This window comes from Salvelinus sp. IW2-2015, unplaced genomic scaffold (assembly GCF_002910315.2).
Source record: "Salvelinus sp. IW2-2015 unplaced genomic scaffold, ASM291031v2 Un_scaffold1248, whole genome shotgun sequence".
Classification (NCBI taxonomy): Eukaryota; Metazoa; Chordata; class Actinopteri; order Salmoniformes; family Salmonidae; genus Salvelinus; species Salvelinus sp. IW2-2015.
In genome coordinates, this window is record NW_019942796.1 from 242,732 (window position 1) to 267,299 (window position 24,568).

Below are 24,568 nucleotides of genomic sequence, written 5' to 3' on the forward strand. Positions count from 1 at the left end.
GAGAGGGAGAGAGTAGCAGAGAGAGCGAGGGAGAGGGAGAGAGAGAGAGAGAGAGGCAGAAAGAGAGGGGGCGAGAGAGAGGCAGAGAGAGAGGGAGAGAGAGTAGCAGAGGGAGCGAGAGAGAGGCAGTGAGAGAGGGATAGAGAGCGGGAGAGGCAGAGAGAAGCGGTCTGATGAAAGTAGCAAGCGTTGTTGCTGCTTTGTTTCGGGATCCTTGAATGAGCACAATGAATCGATCGATGGATAGGTGACGGGCGGAGACAATGGATCTCTGTGAGTTCAGCAGGTCGGAACGGCGGCGTTCCACACACAATGGAGGTGCGACAAGACGGAGCGAAGGGTGGTGCGCCATCAAAGATGTCACCGGAGACAAAGCACACTCACTCCCTGGCTCTCTCTGTGGCAGAGTTGTTACAACTCGCTTTATCCTAACTCAAACCTACAGAAAACGGTTTTCTAACTACCATCAAGAGTAGTGGCAGCTTGTACGTATAGGTAGCATGTCTAAAGTCATTTCCAACCAGAACTATTGATTTAGAGACACACAGCAACTGAGATCCCAGCCTGTATCAATCAATCAAATATATTTATAAAGCCCTTTTCACAAAGTGCTATACAGAAATCCAGCCTAAAACCCCAAACAGCAAGCAATGCATATGTAGAAGCACGTGGCTAGGAAAAACTCCCTAGAAAGGCAGGAACCTAGGAAGAAACCTAGAGAGGAACCAGGCTCTGTAGTCTTTACCCTGTAGCTTTAGTCCTGTAACATCTGCCACACTACTAGACCATGTGACCGGGGAGACAAACAGTTCAATGAATTGCTTTTGTTTGGGAGGTTACTGAATTTTTTTCGTCCGCCTACCGCCTACCACCCACCGCAACACAGATACAAAACAGCCACACACTGGCCAAGTATCTGAGCAACATAAGTAAAGTAACAAACAAACAGTCGTCTTCGTGTTTTTCCCCGCAAACATTTATCTTTGTCGGCTGGTGAGTTATTCTAGGAATGGGAAGCATGCATCTTTCTCTCTCTTTTTCCAGGAAGAAATGAGTTGAATACTATCCTTTCCTAAAGTAAATGTGCCTACTTATCTTCTGTGGCATAATAACACGCTCAAGTCTAGATGGCAAAAACATCATTTCTTAAAGTGGATAGGATGCTAGCTGGTCTTTTCACTGGTCTTTCCCAAACTGCTCTTAGCTCAGAATACATTTAAAAAAAGGGTCAGATATTGAATTCAGCGAAAAGGCAAATCCACTGCTGTTGCTGTAGCGGCGGGACTAAAGAGGGGAGGGTGTGTGAGGGTGAGCGCGAGGTTAAGACGTTAAATGAAATCATATTATATCCAACATATACCTAGACCACACAACGTGTTTTCACGTCTCACTTTTCAGCCTTTTCTTTCTCTCCATCTCTCTTTCTTTTCTTTTTTGATCGGAGAGGGCATTACCCTGTCTGAACTCCCCCTAAATCCTTGTGGTCACACCTCTTATTAAAGAGGGTTTTGTCCCACGCCCTACACCCCCCTCCGCTGCTCTTGGAATTCAGCCCGGGTCAGCAGATTTCAGCCCACCCCACCGTGCTTACCCTTTTTAATTTGCACCTGTTGTGCAGTTGTCCAGGAGGCAAGTGCCGAACCACACAGTCAGACAAAGATCATATTATGAACAGATATGCAATGCCTAATCTCCATGTACCCAAAGGGGAAAAGTGAAAAAAACGTATTTTTTATTCTCTTCCATGGGAACGTGTGTGTTGGGAATGGGAATGGTATGCCGTTGGGATGTAAAGGTTTATGGTTTCCAAAAACTGTTGAGGGGAACAAAATAATATCTCCAAACAAGCAATTGACTTCAAAAACACATAATTTTAAGCCACTTCCCATTCGCTGTATGGAGTTGGCAGCGCCCTCCAGAGATAACGTGCATGAAAGCTTGGCGAAATATTGCTTTATTAGGCATACACAGAACTCAAAATGAACCTGAAAATTGGGCTCTATTTTCTATCCCCGAGGGCCCCCTTTCCTGCGCCTAGTTCCCATGATGTCATGGCTTTTACATGTTGTTATGTTATTTGTTCCCACCTCCCTCTTTTTCTTTTGGGCCTAGGTCTGCTTTTCTCATGCACCTTTATCAGAGTATTTTTCATCTACACCAAAGTCGACATATTTATAGGTTACCGTGAAGGCCCTTGAGTTCAGCCTGAATCAAAATGAACCACATTTTTATCAAGGTTCAGGGATGTAATTTTATAAGCTGTCCATTTGGTTCCTAGGTTGTCTGCTCTGTATATAAAGCTCCCCAAACTATTCAAAGCAGGAATGCGACTTTCTCCTTCCTACCATCAGAGCCGAGTTAGGCGGATGTTGTTTTAGAAACCTAACAGGGTCTCTTTGTTTGTGTCTTGCAGTGCTGACCTATGAGAATGTGGTGGAGATGAGCTCTGAGACAGACGAGGATGACAAGACGCTGCTCTCAGAGGAGAATGGCCTGACCAATGGGGAGGAGGGTGGTAGCCCTGCCGGAGCCAGCGTGCCTAACCTGGAGGCATCACCCAGGGTGGGCCACGCCCTGCTGTCCTACAGGGGTGGAGCAGAGGGATCAGAGGGCAGGGACGGGCGGCAGAGCCACCACCACGCCTGCCGCCTGGGAGACAACCAACACAGACACCTCAATGGGACTGGTGAGTGATCTGATCAGGTCAACACCTGCACAATATAAATTAGTAGCCTATATCAAACCAATGCATTTATATTACCCTTTTTTACATCAGCCTTTTTTACAAAGTGCTTTGACAGTAAATCAATCAACACACTTCACTTATGTATATCAATTACAGAACTCATAATAATACAGTATATTCACCTCTTCAGTTTCTGCTAAAATAGTTGTAGCCTGGGAAATGGCTTTGTTCTATACTCTGTCTATTTTTTCAATTTCCGTATCTCTGTGAGGTTGACAGGAGATTGTAGAGATTAACACAGTGCTCTATTCTAGGCTAGTGAGATGTGTTGCTGCTGAAATACAGTCAGCACTCTAGCTGCTTCACAGGCTCACATCGCAAAACCACCTCCCTCACCCCCATACTCATCTCTGTATGACTGTTCACACCCTCTAGCACCTCTGACCTCTGACCTCTCGCCGTTCTCTGTCCCCTCTTTGCTCTCCTTCTCTCTTTTGTCTTGGTTTTGTAAAAAGTCTCATCAATGTTTCTCTCTCTGTTGTCTTGGCTCGGTAAAAGCATTGTCTCCTCATTGGTTTCACATACATTCAGAGGAATAAAGTCAACTCCAAACAGTTCAATATTCTCAAGGTCTCGGCAGAGGAGAATGTCACAATATTTTAGTTCAATATATGAAGCGCTGTGAAACAGCCAGCCTTTCATTCTATTGACCCATAATTGTAACTCTTATAATTAGACTCAGTTTAGTGGGCTGTGACCAACGGAGCCTCTAACTCCCGCATACAGGCAGAGCTACCAATGATAACCAAGTAGCGCATGTATAACCTGTCAACCCACCCTCTCTCTCTTTCTCTTTTCCTCCCTCTCCATTCCCCCCTCCCCTTCCAACTCATCTGCATCAGTGACAGGACAACTGGTGTCGCCAGGGCCGCAAAGACAAATACTTTTAATTAGAAGCCAAACGGGATCGTTAAAGAGGGAGCCAGGCTTTTGCAGAACTCATTAACATCCCTAAATGAAATTCGGAGCTTTATGACGGCCATTTACATGCTTAATAGGCCCACCATTCTGTGGCCGCCTGACAGATACAGAGTGCAGAGAAAACTCATGCGAGACACACAGTTTTTTTTTTTTTAAATGGACCTGCGTTGACTATCCGTCTCTGTTAATGACTTGGTGGCGAGCTGCGCTGCTGAATTGGGAAATATGAGGGACTGGGAAATAGTTTTCGAAAATTTGAACCCGGTCCAAAACGAAATGTAAATGAAAAGAGCCTTGATATGGGGAGCATATGTGGATAGAATCATTATTATCATGATCATTATAAGAAAGCTGTAAAAATAAATCAATGGCAGATTAGCACATCTGCTAACAGTCCATTATAGCTAATGCTAACCTAGCTATTTGCTGAGTGGTTTGATTTGAATTCAACTGGCATTTGACATTTATATGTAAACTGATGAAAGATGAGAGATAGACAACCCACATATTTGTTATATTCATTTCACTCAGGTAACAGATGTTAAAGACTTGGGTGTCACTTCAAGGTACTGAGTCACATCGAGAATGCACAAAGGATCGAATCAAGATTTACCACAAAAATAACAGAAATGCTAATTTACTGTACACGCCATCTTGCCTCTGCCTCTCTAGGAAAAAAAAGACTACTGAGTGAAAAACACAAAGAGCCTCCATTTTATATTTCAGATTTCAAATACAGTGCAAGTAGTACTGTAAGTGTAGTGAAGGAGGGGCCTACTGAAAATAGAATGAAACTTGAGTACAGTGTCTAGATTCTACGACAGTGACACAGGGCGTTACTCACATGTCTTTGTCCTTACTCTGAGGCCTGGAACCCACAAAAAGCCCCATGTTGGCTGAATGAAACTCATTCTGTAAAGTCTGGCAGTGATTCTGAAGTTGAGGCGAAGGGAAGCAACACTTGCTTTCCCCATCAGGAGAGGCATGCATTTTTGCAGTTGTTCTCTGAAACATGCAGCACCACCATTTTATCTGCGTGGTGCAAGGGGCGAAACATTGTAAGGAGAAGTGTGAGACCTCGCTTCTTGATTACATTTCATCTTGGAATTATGAGAAAGAAAATAGTTTTCATCCACAATATTTAGAAATTGAAGTAGGATAGCTACCTGCTAATTCCCATACATTCTACCTTCAACAAAGTCCAATTGACTATCAGGCTGCCAATCGACTATAAACATGGATCCTATGTTGACATGTTCTCAATAGGTTGTGTATAGTACCTTGTGACTCATTTGACTCATAGCAAGACTATTTTGGTATAAAAAAGCACAGCATCAAGTTCCTGTATGACACATTGCTCATGAGGAAGGAAGTTTTGAAAAGTAACCTGCTGTAAATGAAAGAGGGGGGAGAAAATCTGACTGTTCTCGTTTTCTCCCCCCCCCCCCCCCCCCCSCCCRCCRRCTCCTGTGCTGCAGCATGCAGGCAGGGGTGTTGTATATCCCTCCTTTGAAGAGGGAAAGCGTATGATTCTTGTGACTCCTGTTGAGGAGTCACATGACTGTGGCCAGGGGGAACAAACACAATGGGCACAGTATATGTACACCCCTCGCCTGCCTGTCCCTCATTATCAGGAAAATACATTCATATTACAAACCGTGGCTGAATGGAAAGAGGTACTTCACTGAATTGTCAGGGTAGCATGTGCATTCTAGTTGACTTTGCCTCGAGTGTTGGTCATACTTGGTCATACTTCAGTTTATTGAGTGCTGTGTTAGCCACAGTTGATTGTCTGATTTTGAGCCTTTTTCTCCTCTCCTTCATAGATGAAAGGAAGGATGAATATGATCCCTTGGGGCCAGAGCGGTCTCTACACTCTGWAGGAAATGGTACAGGTGACTTCCACCCTCTTTATTTAACTTTTATTTAACTAGGGAAGTCAGTTAAGAATAAATTCTTATTTACAATGACGGCCTACCCCGGCCAAACCCTAACAACGCTGGTCAATTGTGTGCTGCCCTATGGGACTCCCAATCAAGGCCYGTAGTGATACAGCCTGGAATCGAACCAGGGTCTGCAGTGACACCTCTGGCACTGAGATGCAGTGCCTTTGACCGCTGCGCCATTCAGGAGCCCCATATATACATTTGCAAAACAATATATGGGGGATTGGAAATTATGCAGACACATACATTGATGAAAGCTACAATCTTATCTGCAATATTAAAACTGATCTACCACCTAAAAAAAATATATATATATAACACACTAGGAAGAGACATGATTATAACCCCTTGCAGCAGGTGATATACCTAATAGGAAACACATACACACAGTCAAGGGCCATGAGAGATAATGTCCCTCCTCGTGCATCAAAGCGAGGGAAAGCAAACATCTGCAGGTTGAGTGGGAGTGCAGCACAAATCACATCTTGCTACAAAATTGAATTTTGACCTAAATCTCATTTGTTTGATTCATGTACTTTCAAATTGGTTTAAAATTGTAGTTTGTCCTGGCAGTGAATCACAATGTCTTTGCAGTTAAGCATTTTATCAACACAATCTTGCCTAAAGTAACTTCAAGGGATCCAAGCCTCTTGGGGACAGTTCAGTGTCCTTCGTTTTAAGGATATTTTCAACAACAAATATAAACACAGAATCTGTGTCACAGCTCCTAAGACAAATAAATGTAGCCACACTAACTGCCCTGATTTGTTAAATCAGCTGATGAATACATTAGACACCTGATGTACCATTACACCGACACTGACTGTTTAGCAGATATAGCCTCACATCTTCTTACTCATAATCAAATCTCTGCTTTACATTATGTAGAGAGAGAATTCTAAGTGAGATCTGTAAACCAGAAAATCTAATTGCAACCTAAACCAATTACCCGTTACACTAGGAAATGTTTAAGTTAAAATGTCTAAAAGCTTTAAAATGGGTTGTGAACATCACTTAATGATGAAATTATCTCTTATTTTTCTTTGTCAAGGCCATTACATGGCATCGTTAACGGTAACTTCAATGTATACTCCCCTCTAAGTAGTGGCTTAATGCTTCCCTCCCTCAGTGTCCTTCATCACATTTAGAGACCAGTCTGTTTCCCTGTGTGGCCAATATAATGTAGCTGTGCAGCACATCTCAAAATGGGGGAAGGAGGATGGAGACCGACCAATGTTCTCATTTGTCTTCCTCTCTCTTCTTCTCTACCTCCCCCTCCCCCTCTCCTCCTCCTCATTTCCCCCCTCTCCATCCTCCTCCTCATCTTATACAGTTAATGGTATGAATGGGGTGTCAGAGCTTGACAACTACTTCACTAAGTGTAGTAAACTGGAGGAGAGTGACGGCCTCTCGGCCAGCATCGCTGAATACCTCCAGCGTGGCGACACCGCCATCATTTACCCAGAAGCCCCAGAGGAAGTGACACGACTCAGAACTCCCGAAACCATTGGGCAAGACGAAAACGAAAACGGTGAGAATCCATAAAATCCATTTTACAGTAAATCTCGGACTATTTGCAGTCTCAGAAACGGCATTTAAGGCCTTCCACCTCTGTGCCTTTGTCCCCAATAGTGTTACTGACTGACTTTTATGGGTAGTCTGTGTTCAAGTGTAAGCTGATGGTGACTCTACATAGAGTCTTTGTGAAGCAGAGATAATCATGTTGCTTTTTGCACCTCCTCTGTTTACAACCTGGGCATGCTGCCCATCAGGGTCTACTGGCTGACCTTATGACAACTCCTCCTCCTTTCCCCTGTACAGAACAGTCACCTGGGACTCCAGATGCTTTCACCCAACTGTTGACTTGTCCTTACTGCGACCGGGGCTACAAGCGGCTGACATCGCTCAAGGAGCACATCAAGTACCGCCATGAGAAGCACGAGGAGAGCATACCCTGCCCACTGTGCAGCGAGACCTTCTCACACCGAACACTTCTGGAGAGACATATGGCCATGCACAAGCCAGGGATCGATCAGGTAAGACAGGCAGACAGACAGACAGACAGACAGACAGACAGACCAGGCAGGCAGGCAGGCAGCAGGCAGGCAGCAGGCAGGCAGGCAGGCAGCAGGCACACAGACAGACGACAGACAGACAGGACAGACAGACAGACAGACAGACAGAACAGACAGACAGACAGACAGACAGACAGGCAGGCAGAGGCAGGCAGGCACACAGACAGACAGACAGGCAGACAGCGACAGACAGACAGGACAGACAGACAGACAGAACAGACAGACAGACAGACAGACAGACAGACAGACGACAGACAGGCAGGCAGGCAGGCAGGCAGGCAGGCAGACAGACAGACAGGGTGATGTTTTTCCGTTTTTCTTTTACTCTTTTCTTTCCTCATCTCATCTCCTTCACACTGTTGTATCGTTGGTGTGGTCGACCAACGATCTGGGTGAAACACACAGTATCATTTTTAGGTCACTGCCCTTGACTCATTTATTTTTCCTTTTTAAGATTTGTTTAATTATAATGGCTTTAATGGCTTCCTCATGGTGACTGGATGCTCTTTTCTTCGCATGGAGAATCATATTCTCTTGAGTGAATTAGTATTCTCCTTTTCCTCTTCCTGTCATCCTCTACTCCTCTCACATTAAACAAGTTACTTCAGACCCCCACACTGCTTTCAGACCCCGCACTGCTTCAGACCCCCACACTGCTTCAGACCCCCACACTGCTTCAGACCCCCACACTGCTTCAGACCCCCACACTGCTTCAGACCCCCACACTGCTTTCAGGACCCCGCACTGCTTCAGACCCCCACACTGCTTCAGACCCACACACTGCTTCAGACCCCCACAACTGCTTTCAGACCCCGCACTGCTTCAGACCCCGCACTGCTTCAGCCCCCACACTGCTTCAGACCCCGCACTGCTTCAGAACCCCCACACTGCTTCAGGACCCCCACACACTGCTTCAGACCCACAACTGCTTCAGACCCCCACTGCTTCAGGACCACACACACACTGCTCTTCAGACCACACACTGCTTCAGACCCCCACACTGCTTCAGACCCCCACACTGCTTCAGACCCCCACACAGCTTGTTCACAGCTGCATTGTGTTGCGCTCCCCCAAACGTCTTCCGTTAGTGAGGCCTGCGTGGGATGTGCTAGCATATTGCCTTCCTCAGGCCATCTGACGTTTTACATCAGCTGTTGCTAGAAATGGACCAGATTTGATTAGAAATGAGCACTCATACATAGTAGCAGAGATTTGGACCATTTCCTATGGTTCAATACGCAGTGCTTTCACTGAGCATAGCGTTTATTAAGTACCAGTTTTATAGATAGTGCTGCTACTGTTTATTATCTGTCACTTTATTCCTAGTTATTTGTACATGTCTACCTCAATTACCTCATACCCCTGCACGTCGACTTGGTACTGGTACCCCGTGTATATAGCCTAGTTATCGTTACTATAAGGGCACAAGGCGAGACCCAAATGCAGACACGAGGCAGATGGTAGAACTACGATATTTATTATAACAAAGGGAGTAGGCAAAGGCAGGTCGGGGACAGGCGAGAGCTCATAAACCAGGTCAGAGTCCAAACAGTACCAGACGATAGGCTGTCTCGAGGTCAGGCCAGGCAGGGGTCAGAAACCAGATCCGAGTCCAAAACAAAACAAGGGGATAGGCAGGCTGGTAGTCAGAACATGCAGAGTGGTCAGGCAGGRGGGTTTGGAGTCAGAACAGGCAAGGGTCGAAACCAGGAGGACTAGAAACAAACAGAGACTGGAAAAGATAGGAGCAAGGAAAACCACTGGTTGTCTTGTCAAACAAGACGAACTGGCACAGAGATAGGAAACACAGGGATATATATACACCGGGGATAATAAGCGACACCTGGAGGGGAGTGGAGACAATCACAAGGACAGGTGAACCAGATCAGGGTGTGACAGTTACTGATTGTGTATTTAAATATTACTTTTTTTAAATAGGTGTTTCAGTCTTCTATTTCTCTATTGTCTTTCTCTCTGCGTTGTTTGGCCCCGCCAGTAAGCTTTTCATTGTTAGTCTACACCTGTTGTTTACCAATTCGTGTGATGGATGAAATTGTATTTAATTTTGTATTTTGATTTTAACCAGGGAATCAGTACAAGTACAACCATTTACAACCAGCAATTTGTAAACATAAAGACCTAAAACCAAAAGTATAGGCCTTTTTTTCTGTCCTAAAACCGAACCTACAACAGTCTCTTATGACGGACCATGCAAATAAGCAGTGGAATCATTACAATTGTCCACTTATAGTGGTGATAATAGTCAGATTTCCTCAAATAAGCACCCTCCTTCCTCCCGGAGTCCCCCTCCACCCCCTCACCTGACCCCCTCCTTCCTCCCGGAGTCCCCCTCCACCCCCTCACCTGATCCCCCTCAGACTGGCTTAAATAAGAGCAGATGGTATTTTCCCCAGTGATCTGGAGTATCATAATCCTCAAATGACTTTAAGTGTTTGTTTAGTTCTGTACTTCCTCTACAGTTAAAAGAGTTAAGAAAGGATCCTATGGAAGGTCATTATGACTAGGCTACCTTAGTGCACCGGACTGGGAGGGATTTCCATTTGAGTGCTACTGAGTGCTATTGGTGCAAAACATGTGAATTGTGCCTACTCTGCTTATCCTCTGTGTGCCTAGAGCAATGGAATTTATTTTTAGCATGGGGTAATTGTTCACACATTTGGTTATGAAGCAGGTTCTACCACATCAGTCATTGGCCCCATTTTTCAGATCGCTAGCATTTCACAATGTAGTCCCCTTCAAGCCACATTCAGTAGTCTAACCCTAATCACATGCTCTAACCTGAAACGTCACCTGCCTGCCATACCACACATACACAATCACACAAACACAATAACACACACCGAATATAGATTCTTCAGCAAGCATTAGTGAAAAGGGATTTTTTGAAATTGAAATTGTACATGAAAACCTCCCAATCTTTCTCTCATAAAGATCTTTGTGGGGGCTTTATCTCTCTACATTGCTGTTTTTATTTGTTATCTGCACTCATTTGAATTTCAGGAAATGCACCTACACTAAATCAGTTACCTCTTTGAACAGAACACAAAAATCACCACAAACTATCTCAAAATCGATTAATGAGTTCTTGCACGCTTCATCATTTATTAAACCATTTTCAGATATAATAACCCTAAAAATACTTATGTAGTAGATGTATGTTAACGTTTATGACGGGAGGGTTATTTGTGTTGCAAAGTAGCCTACCGTTGAAGCTAAGACAAATTCCATTACATTCCTTCTCAAGGCCAGCTACCATTGAAATCTCGCCCAGTGCCTGGTTCATTTGTGACTCCCACACTTGTGACTCCCACACACAACACGTTTAGGTGGCACTGATGTGAAAACTGTTCTATCTCCTCCACAGTCCCAGCTCTGAGTGAAGGGGCCGGCAACCGCAAGTTCAAATGCACCGAGTGTGGAAAAGCCTTCAAATACAAGCATCACTTGAAGGAGCATCTTCGCATTCACAGCGGTAGGTACTAAGATGAGTCAAGCCGGCGGCAGCCCACCATTTTAAAATGTATTCATGTGACTGTGGCTAGATGACAGAGAGGGCTCATGCCATAAGAGTAAAATTGATAATGTTCCTTTTTGGCCTCTGTCAGTAAATTAGTCATTCTGTTTTATAATAGCTCACTGTTTCAGACCTGTTTCATAACTGACTAATTCCGCCATATGGATGAGGCCATAGCTCAAGAAGACGAGAGTTGAATAGACGTGTAATAGAAATAGAAATTCAAATTTTCACACTGAAAGAAATCTTCAGCTATTTCACTACCAGCCAATTGCAAGCATTCAAAATGGAGTAACTTGAAATGTATGTACCTGTTTATCTTTACAGGTGAGAAACCATACGAGTGCTCCAACTGCAAGAAGCGCTTCTCCCACTCCGGCTCCTACAGTTCCCACATCAGCAGCAAGAAGTGTGTCGGTCTGTTCTCCGTCAATGGACGAGTAAGTAATGGAGGAGGCAACGCCAAGGCTGGCTCCTCCCCTAACTCCACCGCCTCCTCCCCGGGAAGCCCCGCCCTGGCTCTGCTCCGCCACAAGCTGGAGAACGGCCGCCCCATGGGGCTCCAAGATCAGCAGGGCCAACTGGACATCAAGGCAGAGCCAATGGACTTAAACGACTACCGGCTACTGATGGCCTCCCAATATGGCGTCGGAGGACCAGGGGGCTACATGAATGGAGCCTGCCGAGGAGGCAGCCCCTTGGGGGTCCACAGCTCATCCCAGAGCCCCCTGCAGCACCTGGGTGGAATGGGGTTGGACCTGCCCCTGCTGGGATACGGGTCCCTGGGGAACAACCTGAGCGAGGTGCAGAAGGTCCTCCAGATTGTGGACAACACGGTGTGTCGGCAGAAGATGGATGGGAACCCGGAGGAGATCTCCAAGCTCAGGGCCTATATGAAGGAGCTGGGGGCTCAGATGGAGGAGCAGAAGATGGCCTTGTCCTCTCCGCGTGCCAGCTTCCAGGCGGTGGGCCACGGCAGCCCCACCAAGACCATCATCGACTACACCCTGGAGAAGGTGAACGAGGCCAAGAGCCTGATCGATGACTCCAAGAGGCAGATCAACATAGACATAAAGAAGGAGAGGCTCAACCACTCGACGGATCATGAGGACAAGTCGCACCACGAGAGCCACCTGGTTCCATTCCTACCGTTCTCCTGCCAGTTCTGCAAGGAGACCTTCCCAGGGCCCATCCCTCTGCACCAGCATGAGCGCTACCTGTGTAAGAAGAACGAGGAGATCAACCACCTTCAGCCCAGCGAGGACGTGTCTCTCAGCCACAGGGGAGTCTTCCCCTCAGACCAGCAGGCCGCCCTGTTGTCCTCTCTTTCAGAGAGGGGCGCCACCAGCCCCGTCAACCCCTTCAAGGACCACATGTCAGTGCTCAAGGCCTACTTCGCCATGAACACAGAACCCAACTCAGAGGAGTTGCTGAAGATCTCCATCGCAGTCGGCCTTCCGCAGGAGTTCGTCACTGAGTGGTTCTCCCAGTGGAAGAATCAGCAGCAACAACAACAACACAACAAGGGCAATGCCAACCCCAGGAAGCAGTCACCGCCGCCAGAGCGGAGCAGTGCAGAGGAGCGCAGGCACCACAGGCTAACCAGGTCACCAATGTCCACGGCGCAACACGTGGACCGTATCATGGCACTCGCTGAATTACACGGTGGCAACACCAACGGTGACCGTGACGCTCTCCACAGACACTCAGAGGCCAACCAGTTTACAGCAAACAGGCAGACGGGTGACAAACCACTAGACCCCTTGAACCAGCTTAGAAGCAGAACTCCATCCCCTCTAAATCTCTCCTCCACTTCTTCTAAAAACTCCCAGAGCAGCCCGTACACTCCAAACAGCCTGGCCTCTGAAGGGGATTGCCATGGGGGGGACGCACCGTTGGACCTTTCTCTGCCAAAACACATGATGAGCAAGAGCATCTCACTGGGAGAAAAGAGGTCCAAACCAAACGGCTACATCTCAGACTGCAACGGTGACCACCACCATTCCAGCCGGGAGCAGGGTACTGAGCCCATGGACTTGGCCCACATCAAGAAGGAGTTCCTGGGCTCAGAGAGAGACAACAGAGGCAACCGCGGACACCAGATGGAGAAGAGTGCCAGCCCCATCTTTGGCATCAACCCCTTTGGTGGTGGTCACATGTACACATCTCTGCCCCCACATGGAGCATTCCCCCTGCCTAGCTTCATGCAGGCCCAGGCCAGCATCCCAGGCCTGAGGCCATACCCAGGGCTGGATCCAATGAGCTTCCTGCCCCACATGGCCTACACTTATGCAACTGGGGCGGCTACATTCGCTGAAATGCAACAGAGGTCGAGGAAGTACCAACGGAAACCAGGTTTCCAGGTAAGCAAGCCCTTTTGTGGTTTTAGGTCCATTCACTAAAGTTCATTTTTAGTAAGAGGTTAACAATAAACATTTTGCCCTTTTAAATTAGTATCTAATGGATAAAGTTACACTCAACACAAAACAAATTAAATGTTTTAAATTAGTAAAAAAATTATGTTAAAATTGTGTTTTTGTCAAATAATTTCCTGTAATTAGATGAGTTTGTACTGTGGCTGCCTGTTTTGTATATAGGTCCACTCCACACATCAAATCCACAACACAGACTTAAAAAGCCCATATGTTCCCCTTTTTATTGTCTCCTCTCCTGGGCAGTAAGAAGGGTCTTACACAGGTCGTACGGATCGACGACTAAGTCCTGTCCAGACTTGGGATCAAACTCAGAGCAGAAGGTGTTTTTGTTTTAGGTGACAGGTGTGGATTACTTACAAATAATTGAACAATATGCCTCTCTCATCTCATAGGGGGAGCTACTGGACGGCACTGTGGACTATCTGTCAGGCCTGGAGGACCTGACAGACGAATCACTCCTCTCCCGGAAGAAGATTAAGAAGACAGAAAGTGGTATGTACGCGTGTGACTTGTGCGACAAAACATTCCAGAAGACCAGTTCCCTCCTAAGACACAAATATGAACACACAGGTATATAACATTTGGACAGTTGTTTTCTACCCCACCCTCCCTCTTCACCTTTGTGCCAGTCCCCCTCCATTGTTTTATGTCATTGAAAGCTGTTCTTTTTTGTTATTTCATCCTCTCTCTCTTTTTTTCCCTTCTTGATCATATCATTTTTTCCCCACCAATCTTAATTGTTATTTTCCTCTCGTCTTTCATAATTTACATTCTAATGTGTTCAGATCCATGACCTTTAACAMGTTCCTTTCTTATTGACAAGGGGTTTGGGAATAGTGGTCTGTTTGGATATGAAAGCGGTTACATAAACATTCAGTTAAAGTAGAAGTGAGCATCATTGCATCCATCACAGACACCATAGTAGTAGTCATTCTGACTCCAGGCATTCTAAATGACATCATCATATGGTCTCCAGAAGTAACAGGACCAGTGGCCATTTTGGAAACAAACGTTCTGCTTCAAGAGGGACTGTCTTTTTAAAGTTCACGCTAGTATGTTAAGACACAGGGACATACAGTATATATACTGTGCCTTCAGTGACAGGGACGAGAATTACTGCGTTGACCCTGGTGGTATTTAACAGAATGACAGGTCGTATAGGAGGCTTGCCTGTGTGGCATGTTTGGTTATTTTTTAAATGATCTTCAAAGATGTGACCTCTCCTCCTGGGGACTCCTCTCTTTCAGCATCCTGTAATGGAATGCCCCATGAGGAATTCTCTGTCTCCTCTATTTTTGTCCCACTGTAGGGGAGGTGGGGAGGGCGAGTTGGGGGGGGGGGGCACTTAAAGTATGCCAACTATGAATGATGTCGCAGGCATTCCAAGGCTATCTGAGGATAGGACTCGCCTGTGTGTGTGTCTGTGTGTGTATGTGCATTCTGTTGCGTGGCTGCTCGCCTGTGTGTACTTTATGTGTATTGGCTTTCGTAGGATGGGAGGTGTTTGTGCATGTGAGCGTGGGATGTACGCTTTGGAAGGGTGCTATTATATGGGCCGATTGAACTTGCATTTCAGAGGCCCATTTTGTCTAATACAAGTCAGATGGAAGGGAATATATTTCCGGGTAGCGCCGCTGAGTTGTAGTAAACCTTTAGTGCGAGGAGCTGCATGTTGTGGGGGCGGGGAAGAGGGGCAAAGGGGGCTAGTGGTGTGAAGGTCCTCCTCCTATAAATATAACTGTCACACCATCCCGTGAAGGATGCCTAATCCTACTCGTTTTAATCTGGACCTATGATGTCATGAGAACACACTGTCACTGGTGCCAGGCTGCGCTTCAGTTTCACCTTGCTTGGTGTTCGAAACATCTGAGTTCCCTGGCTTAGCTCGCTGCTCGCCGGCCCCGCCCATCATAGAGTGTTGAGGGGTTTTATTTCCACCTGACTCCCCCCAGTGTTTTCTAGCAGCAACTGAAATTAACTCTAAAGTTAGATTGTCAACCATAAATTGAGGTTTACTTTTAACGCTTTGTRTTGTTTTCTAAAATGTATTTGAGAAATGTACTTGTATTTATTTGTACAATCACAACATTACTCATTCCTATCATTATTGTGTCCTATAATTATTTACACCATGATGGAGGGAATGAAGAAATCCGTATTGATGATATACATGCTTTTACACTCAGTATGCACATAACATGATCAATACATTCTGTGTCAAGTCAGACTAAATTCACTCTAATTTTACATGTGTACTACGTGTCTGTTCTCCTGAATAACTGTTTATTTTCCCTTTGTGTTTTTCTGTGTTTCTAGAGAAGGGGACCATAGTAACACTGTAGTAACACCTCCTCTCCCCTGTCTCCTGTGTCTCCGCAGGAAAGCGACCACACCAGTGCACAATCTGTAAGAAGGCCTTCAAACATAAGCACCACCTCATCGAGCACTCGCGTCTGCACTCTGGCGAAAAGCCATACCAATGTGACAAGTGTGGCAAACGCTTCTCTCACTCAGGCTCCTACTCCCAGCACATGAACCACCGCTACTCCTACTGCAAGAGGGAGGCCGAAGAGAGGGAAGCAGCTGAGAGGGAGGCGGAGGAGAGGGAGGCCTGGGACAAGGGCCAGGGCCCCATGGAACCCACAGAGCTACTGATGAGGAGGGCCTACCTACAGGGTCTGGGGCCGCTGGGCTACTCAGACCCCGAGGACCAGCTGGAGGACGGGGGCGACACCATCCTGAGGGATGGCACGGAAGGAGGGATGAGGGGAGGACGAGGACAGAGGGAAGTGGACGAGACGTATGAGGAGGTGACAGACAGACGAGAGGCGGGAAGTTTCAGGGAAGGAGAGGACGAGGGTGACGGAAGGATGGACACAGCGAGGGATGATGAGGGGAAAGATGCGGCGCATTCGATGGATGACAGTTCAACAGAAGGGAAAAGAGACACCAAGTCAGACCATTAGGAAGCAGATTAAAAAAATCTTGCAGAAAATATTTGTCATGATGGTTTGTTTCATTTCCTTTTTCCATTCTTCCAGCAAACATGAAACTTGCTATGTTTTCAGAAGGGCACTGCAGTGGCTAAGTCAAGCAACTTGTAGCTTCTCAGAAGCTCATAATGATGAACTCATGGAATGTGGTGACTGACTGCCAACATCAGAGTTGAGACGACAAGCTGGGTGGGATTATTTAAGAATCAACATTATGATGTAAAATGATTATCATTATAATAAACAAATTAAATGAAGCTGTCTTTAATGTACAGTGTTAAATAAGGCCTAAAAGCTGTGTGGTGCTATAATGTTGTTAACCCTTGTGTTTTATTGTGTTCATACCCCAAACCAGGAAATTGCACTCTGCCCCTTTAATCACTACAAAAACAATAAAAAACTATTTAAAAAACCCTATGTATATTTATACCGTGCTTGAAGACTTGGTAGCAGTCCGTCAGTGTTGTACTTTGTCTACTACTTACTGTGATGTCCTTGGTTCTACCCTCCCTTTTGCTCGGCAAACTAACCACACCATTTTTTGTCTTTATGTGAAGGAAACTTTAAACCTGTGTGATTTGGATGTTGTGAGTCTTAAAATGGACTAGAATGAAGTGACAGAATGAAKTAGAGAATTGTGAAATACGAAGGGCTCCATATGACAGACAAGAGACTTAGTATGTTTTATTTTCTCAAGAGAAAGCCTTATATGCAAACCTTTTCACCTGTGCGTTTCTGCAAGTGCCATCCCTGTACAGTGTAAAAATCAGAGTTTACTTGTATTATCTTTGCTCTGGCTTCAGTATTAAATCAATATTTCACCTAGTTTTTCAAAGTACCTATGTCAGTATTAGCATCGATAGAGACAGCAGTTCGTTAGTTTACATGTTTGTGCAATTTTCTGTATTTTTCATTACCTTTTTTCAGTATTACTTTTGTTTTTGTAGATTTTTTTCCCAAGCATAAATTACATTTCAATCACATTTTAAGATTGCCATTTTATTTATGTGACTCATTTTATATTTCCTAATTGTATTTATTTCATACTGTAGTGTACAGTATTATAGTTCCTCAACAAATATATTTTAGTAAAGGATTCTGTCATTGACTATTGGAGAAAATCATGAATAGAAAGCACTCTATGGTATTTGGAAAAACAGTCATTGTTAAAATTGTCAATTTAGTTCTTATCATTTTATTTCCTTTAAACTACTGGAAATTCGAAATTTGGGGAACTTTTGATACAATATTGTGAAAACACTGTATTTTTTMACAATAAAAATCCACTTTAGTCATCCAGGTAAAGAGATTAAGATAGAGGGGGTGTTGATGATGGAAAATTCCTAAAATGTCTTAAGTAGGCTATTATTGAATTTTTTATTTCTCTTGGAAATGACCATGCTCGAATAAATGTAGCCAAAATTAATTTGAATAAAGCTGTGTTATTCTTCTTGTACTTGAATGACTTCTATTTATTATCAATCTAACAGTGATCATGTATACTTGCAAACATTTAGGAGTAGGCCTATAGCAGTCTCATCTCTATCGAATTTTTATTAAAGGTAAACTCAGCGATATGACGTAGATGCAGAACAGCACACTGGGTTTTTTCCACTACAACCTAGAGCGTTGAAGTGCAAGGCTCAACTTCTCCCCTGTTTTGGTGCCCTGGCTACCATGCTGAACAGTCTTTAGACTYAAGCGAATCCGTGCACAGATACTGTGTGTGACTGTGTTGCATCACGCTCATCTCAATATAGTGCTACCAGTGTTACTATTGGCAGTCCTCAATCCATGTTCATAGGTTGAAGTGAAAAGTTATCCATTGCGACACATACAGTAAGCTTATATCTCATATGTGGCCTCACATGGATCTTAGAAACCACACAGAATACATACTAGCTGTTTTACAATGGATGCCAAGACGCAGCTCATCTTTCAGAATACCCTATTTCTCCATAGGGAAACGTTTACCACGATTAAGGCAATAATGCCTCTCAGCTTTGAGGATGGATTAACCTACTGTTTGTTTTCCAATGTCCGAACTAGCGTAGCATGTCCCAGTTCAGTGTGTGGACTGCAGACGTTCTAACGTAGCATGTCACAGTTCAGTGTGTGGACTGCAGACTTTCTAACGTAGCATTCCAGCTTCAGTGTGTGGACTGCAGACGTTCTAACGTAGCATGTCACCAGTTCAGTGTGTGGACTGCAGACGTTTCTAACGTAGCATGTCACAGTTCAGTGTGGGACTGCAGACTTTCTAGCGTAGCATGTCCCAGTTCAGTGTGTGGACTGCAGACTTCTAACGTAGCATGTCACAGTTCAGTGTGTGGACTGCAGACTTTCTAACGTAGCATGTCACAGTTCAGTGTGTGGACTGCAGACTTTCTTACGTAGCATGTCACAGTTCAGTGTGTGGGACTGCAGACGTTCCTAAAGTAGCATGTCACAGTTCAGTGTGTGGACTGCAGACGTTCTAACGTAGCATGTCACAGTTCAGTGTGTGGACTGCAGACTTTCTAACGTAGCATGTCACAGAAGGAAGCGTTTGTGTGTTGTCTTTTTGTTCCGCATTATAATTGAATAATAATTGAATTTGAACATACCAATATAATGGAACATTCAATAAACATTTAAAAGGGAAACATTTTCAAAAGTACTATAGACATTTTACAAGCTTCTAGTCAGGGAAAGTTCCTATTTAATATAAAGTAATTAGCACAGACTTTTACTTTACTATAAAACGAGAAAGAATAATCTAAAATCTCACTCAACTGTTAGTTATTGCTGCCTTTACACTTATGTGATTAGTTCTGCTGAATTCTGACCTTCGGATGTGGATTCTACTTCATGTGAAGATTTCTTAGAGGCTGTGTGATAGACTTTTTAAATTACTTTCGCCTCTTTGAAGTTTAAAAAGACTAGGCTTGAGCTCAAATTACCACAGCAGCAGACAACCAAACTGGCCATGAACTGTTTACACCGGACCTTACTAATTTAACTAACACAATGAAATGCAAATAGAATCCCCCCCACACACACACAAGATAAAGTCTATTTTGGGATCTTGCAGATGTTGGGTAAAATATTGTACATATCGTCACTGAGTCCACTAAAACATGGAAGATCAGTTGTTGGCAGAGAATATGTTCACAAGTAGCCTAGCAAAATCACCCCTTGACGTATTGTCAAAATACTGAGCGAAAAAGCTCTCTCTCTCTCAAACCAGTGAAGACCTAAACAACGAACAGCGTAAGGGGCGTTCCTAAAACGACACCATCACGCACGGACGGAACAAGTGCGTCATTTTTTCTACCAATAATATTCAGGAAAGGTGAGTTTTCGTTCCACATGCAGACAGAAACGAACACTGACATGTGCACTGCATGTTGTTTCAAACACTTTCTATAAAGCGACGCTTTATTTCTACATTAATTTGTCTTACTGAATAGAAAAACAATTGTCAATTTGCATAGGGAGACTGTAAATGTATTCAATGACAAATATGGTTACGAATGGAAATGTGTCTCTGGCAAAGGAGACATTGTGTACAATCTAGCTCTGGTCCAGAGCATTACTGCGCCTTGTAAACTGAGTATGCTGGATCGGGTTTTTGAGCGGCCAAAATACGGAATCCATGTGTAGTGACTGGATTCAATGTAGGCTACAAAGTAAAAAGGAAAGATGTTGCTAGAGTGTTGAATAACTGCTCTCTCTCTGTAGGCTATGTACCAGCTGCTATTTAAAAAAATAAAAAAACGTCTTTTGAGGGCATTTTGTTTACCGCCTTTTTGTTTTGTTTCCTACAGCATTGAACACATGCGCGTGAATCGGTTAGTCTGGCGGTAAACAAAGTGTTTAAAGTATTTTAACTTCGTATTATATTTCCTGAGCCTTGCCAACATGTCATGCGAAATCTAAATAGGCGTAGCCATGTGTTTTAAGCAATCGGTCACAAACCAGCACGTCATTTCAGATAAATCTAGGTCCGAGGGTATGGCAAAGAGACAGGGGATGGGATTTGTATAAAATTGAAGCTCACTTATTTAATTTTTACACAATTTAAAAAGAGTTAAAATCCCAATTTGGAGAACATTGACTCCAGCCATGAACATTGACTCCAGCCATGATCACCTTGTTGCTGTAGTTTCATTCACCTCAGACAATATGGGATTTAAAGGGATAATCCACCCCAGAGGTAAAAATCTTCATTTTATATTTAACCTTTCTTTATGATTCATATCTCCCTCATTAACTTTAAGCACCAGCTGTCAGAGCAGCTCACAGATCACTGCACCTGTACATAGCCCATCTGTAAATAGCCCATCCAACTACCTCATCCCCATACTGTTATTTATTTTTTTGCTCCTTTGCACCCCAGTATCTCTACTTGCACTTCTGCACATCTTTCACTCCAGTGTTTAACCTGTCTAGGAACGCTAGCGGAACCCCTCGCCAKCAGCCAATGAAATTTGCAGGGCGCCAAATTCAATCAACAGAAATCTCATAATTCCAATTTCTCCAACATACAAGTATTAGACTCCATTTTAAAGATAAAATTCTCGTTAATCCAACCACAGTGTCCGATTTCAAAAAGGCTTTTTGGCGAAAGCAGAACATATATTTATGTTAGGTCAGCAACTAGTCACAGAAAGCATACAGTGATTTTCCAACCAAAGAGAGGAGTTACAAAAAGCAGAAATATAGATAAAATTATTCACTAACCTTTGATATTCTTCATCAGATGACATTCCCGGGACAACATGTTACACAATACATGTATGTTTTGTTCGATTAAGTTCATATTTATATCCAAAAACCTCAGTTTACATTTGGCTTTGCCTCCAAAACATCCCGTGAATTTGTACAGAACCACATCAATTTACAGAAATACTCATAATAAACATTGATAAAAGATACAAGTGTTATTCACAGAATTAAATATATACAGCAACCGCTGTGTCAGATTTTTTTTTAAARTTACGGAAAAAGCAAACCATGCAATAATCTAGTACGGCGCTCAGAGACCAACACAACCCAAACAGATATCCGCCATGTTAGAGTCAACAGAAGTCAGAAATAACATTATAAATATTCACTTACCTTTGATGATCTTCATCAGAATGCACTCCCAGGAATCCCAGTTCCACAATAAATGTTTGATTTGTTCGAAAAAGTTCATAATTTATGTCCAAATACCTCCTTTTTGTTAGCACGTTTAGCCCAGTATTCCAAATTCATGACGCGCGATCACTAAGAGCAGACGAAAAGTCCAAAAGTTCCGTTACAGTCCGTAGAAACATGTCAAACGAAGTATAGAATCAATCTTTAGGATGTTTTTAACATAAATCTTCAATAATGTTCCAAACGGAGAATTCCTTTGTCTTCAGAAATGCAATGGAACTCAAGCTAACTCTCACGTGAACGCGCATGGTCAGCTCGTGGCTCTCTGGGAGAGACCTTACTCAATCCCCTCTCATTCGCACCCACTTCACAGTAGAAGCATCAAACAAGGTTCTAAAGACTTCTAGTGGAAGCCTTAGGAAGTGCAATATGACCCCATAGACACTGTATATTGGATAGGCAAAGACTTGAAAACCTACAAACCTCAGATTTCCCACTTCCTGGTTGGATTTTTTCTCAGGTTTTTGCCTGCCATATGAGTTATGTTATACTCACAGACATCATTCAAACAGTTTTAGAAACTTCAGCGTGTTTTCTATCCAAATCTACTAATAATATGCATATCTTAGCTTCTGAGCCTGAGTAGCAGGCAGTTTTCTCTGGGCACCTTTTCATCCAAGCTACTCAATACTGCCCCCAGCCATAAGAAGTTACGTTTTAGGAATGCAGCCAGTGTCTGGGAAAGTGCCATTGTTGCCATAGCAATGTACTCTGCACTCGCTCTGGGCAGAGGCGGACTGCAAGTTGAACTCTTAAATTGATAGTGCAGTTTGTTTAGGCAATTTATTTTATTTTTTATTTTTTTTACAGCTAGCTAGCTACTGCCTTTGGTATTATTGTGTGTATCTACGTTTGCCAGCCCAGAGAGAGATCATTGCATCGTGGGTTTTGTAGTCGACTTGAGCTGCAACAGATTTCCACATTGATTTTGACGTTGCTACATTACCAACCTTGTTATGAGGACAAATTGAAACATTTGTTCACCAAAAATATAGTTTTCACATATTAGTGTTATTTAACTTAATCATAGGAATTTGTGGTTTGGGATGGATTATCCCTTTAACATTCTAAAAACACATGTCATACAAGAATTAGCTGCTGTTCACTAGTTCAGCATCGGGATTAAAACACTTGTTTAGCTCCATGACAAGTTAAACAGCAGTTACCCAGTCAAATAGCAGTTACCTAGACAAACAGCAGTTGCCTAGTCAAACAGCAGTTGCCTAGTCAAACAGAAGTTGCCTAGTCAAACAGCAGTTGCCTAGTCAAACAGCAGTTACCTAGCCAAACAGCAGTTACCTAGCCAAACAGCAGTTACCTAGCCAAACAGCAGTTACCTAGCCAAAGCKATCTACTACAGTCATCTCTGCACTGTTTTTAGAAAAAGTCGCACTGTTCTCTGCAGCTGTGTCGACCCGTTCTCCATAGAGCAAGCAAGCCAGCCATACAAACAGTCTTGCACTCCCGCTCCCAGGTGTCCTCATGGTCCTCAAGTCCTCTAATACCGCTAAACTGCATTTTCCTTTTAATTGGGATTGGAATGATTTTAGTAGCCTATTTTCAATTGTTGTTGACCTAGGGTATGGTGACTGGTCACAATTTATGACATTTTTCTGCCAACATCTGATAAGCCAACTCATACTAAATAGTACCAAGTACGTCAACTCCACGATGATTTAATCCACGGAGTTGAGCGTAGACTACAGTTTTTGAAACGAACATCTGACTAATTAGTCACTATGCAGTCGATAATTTWAAAAAATGTACATTTTAAACCCTTTGTTTGATGAAATCCATACTTTTTAATAAAAAAAATCAAATAAAACCATCAACTGCTTCCTGGTTCAGAATCAATTGGCACATGCACATTTGCGCTGAGTTGCCATTTTAGATCAACAGCAATGAGGAAGCCGTCTGTAGTTGTATTTGATTTATGATTTATTAAAAAGGATGGAATTCAACAAACAAAGATAGGCACTCAACAACAGAACACAAACATAAGTACACGGTAAGGATTAAAAAAACTAGTCTGCGCTCAACTCCGTGGATGAAATCATCGTGGACTTGAGGTACTTTACAAACTTCAAATTGTCGTCGTTTATGACAGTTCACTTACTGTCTTAATCAACAAATGACATTGTTCTTACTGCAGTAGACCTAGCTCATAAGTGAAACGTTCACCAGTGATGTGGTTTTTAAATGAGTAAGACTCTGTAGGCCTACTTCAAAGGGATGCTCTACATTTACAAGGCCACCCAAAGTCCTGAGAATTGCTTAAACACAATGTAAAAACCTTATTTCAGTCAGTGCCTGAAAGTGTGATAAGTCAGCTGCATGACAAATCATATTCTGACCAATACAGTATGATTTTAATAGCAGAGTAAATCCATTTATATTCAATCACTTTTTGACAACCCCTTTTGATTTGAACAAAACCTTCCATACGTATTTGCCCATTGTAGAAGTGCTCAGAAAGTAACTTTTTGGACCTGAATGCCAAATCACTTGAGATAATGGTGTATTTTGCATACCCCACCATACCATGAGACATACAGTACCAGTCAAAAGTTTGGAAACACCTACTCATTCAAGGGTTATTCTTTATTGTTACTATTTTCTACGTTGTAGAATAATAATGAGACATCAAAACTATGAAATAACACATTGAATCATGTAGTAACCAAAAGTGTTAAACAAATGTTAAAATATATTTATTTTTTAGATTCTTCAAAG

General features: G+C 43.6%; 1 protein-coding gene across 1 annotated transcript in view; it reads left to right on the top strand.

Moving 5' to 3' along the window:
- The window catches only part of LOC112070169 (zinc finger E-box-binding homeobox 2), a 90,274-nt gene extending 72,167 nt beyond the window's left edge, over positions 1-18,107 (top strand). Inside the window, exons 3-11 of the mRNA XM_024137580.2 lie at positions 2,414-2,686; positions 5,494-5,562; positions 6,947-7,144; positions 7,435-7,649; positions 9,123-9,141; positions 11,092-11,181; positions 11,551-13,586; positions 14,051-14,228; positions 16,038-18,107. Of these exons, the coding sequence (XP_023993348.1) occupies positions 2,414-2,686; positions 5,494-5,562; positions 6,947-7,144; positions 7,435-7,649; positions 9,123-9,141; positions 11,092-11,181; positions 11,551-13,586; positions 14,051-14,228; positions 16,038-16,624 (3,665 nt within the window). The 3' untranslated portion in view covers positions 16,625-18,107. The remainder of the gene's footprint in view (positions 1-2,413; positions 2,687-5,493; positions 5,563-6,946; positions 7,145-7,434; positions 7,650-9,122; positions 9,142-11,091; positions 11,182-11,550; positions 13,587-14,050; positions 14,229-16,037) is intronic.
- Positions 18,108-24,568: the final 6,461 nt, after the last annotated feature.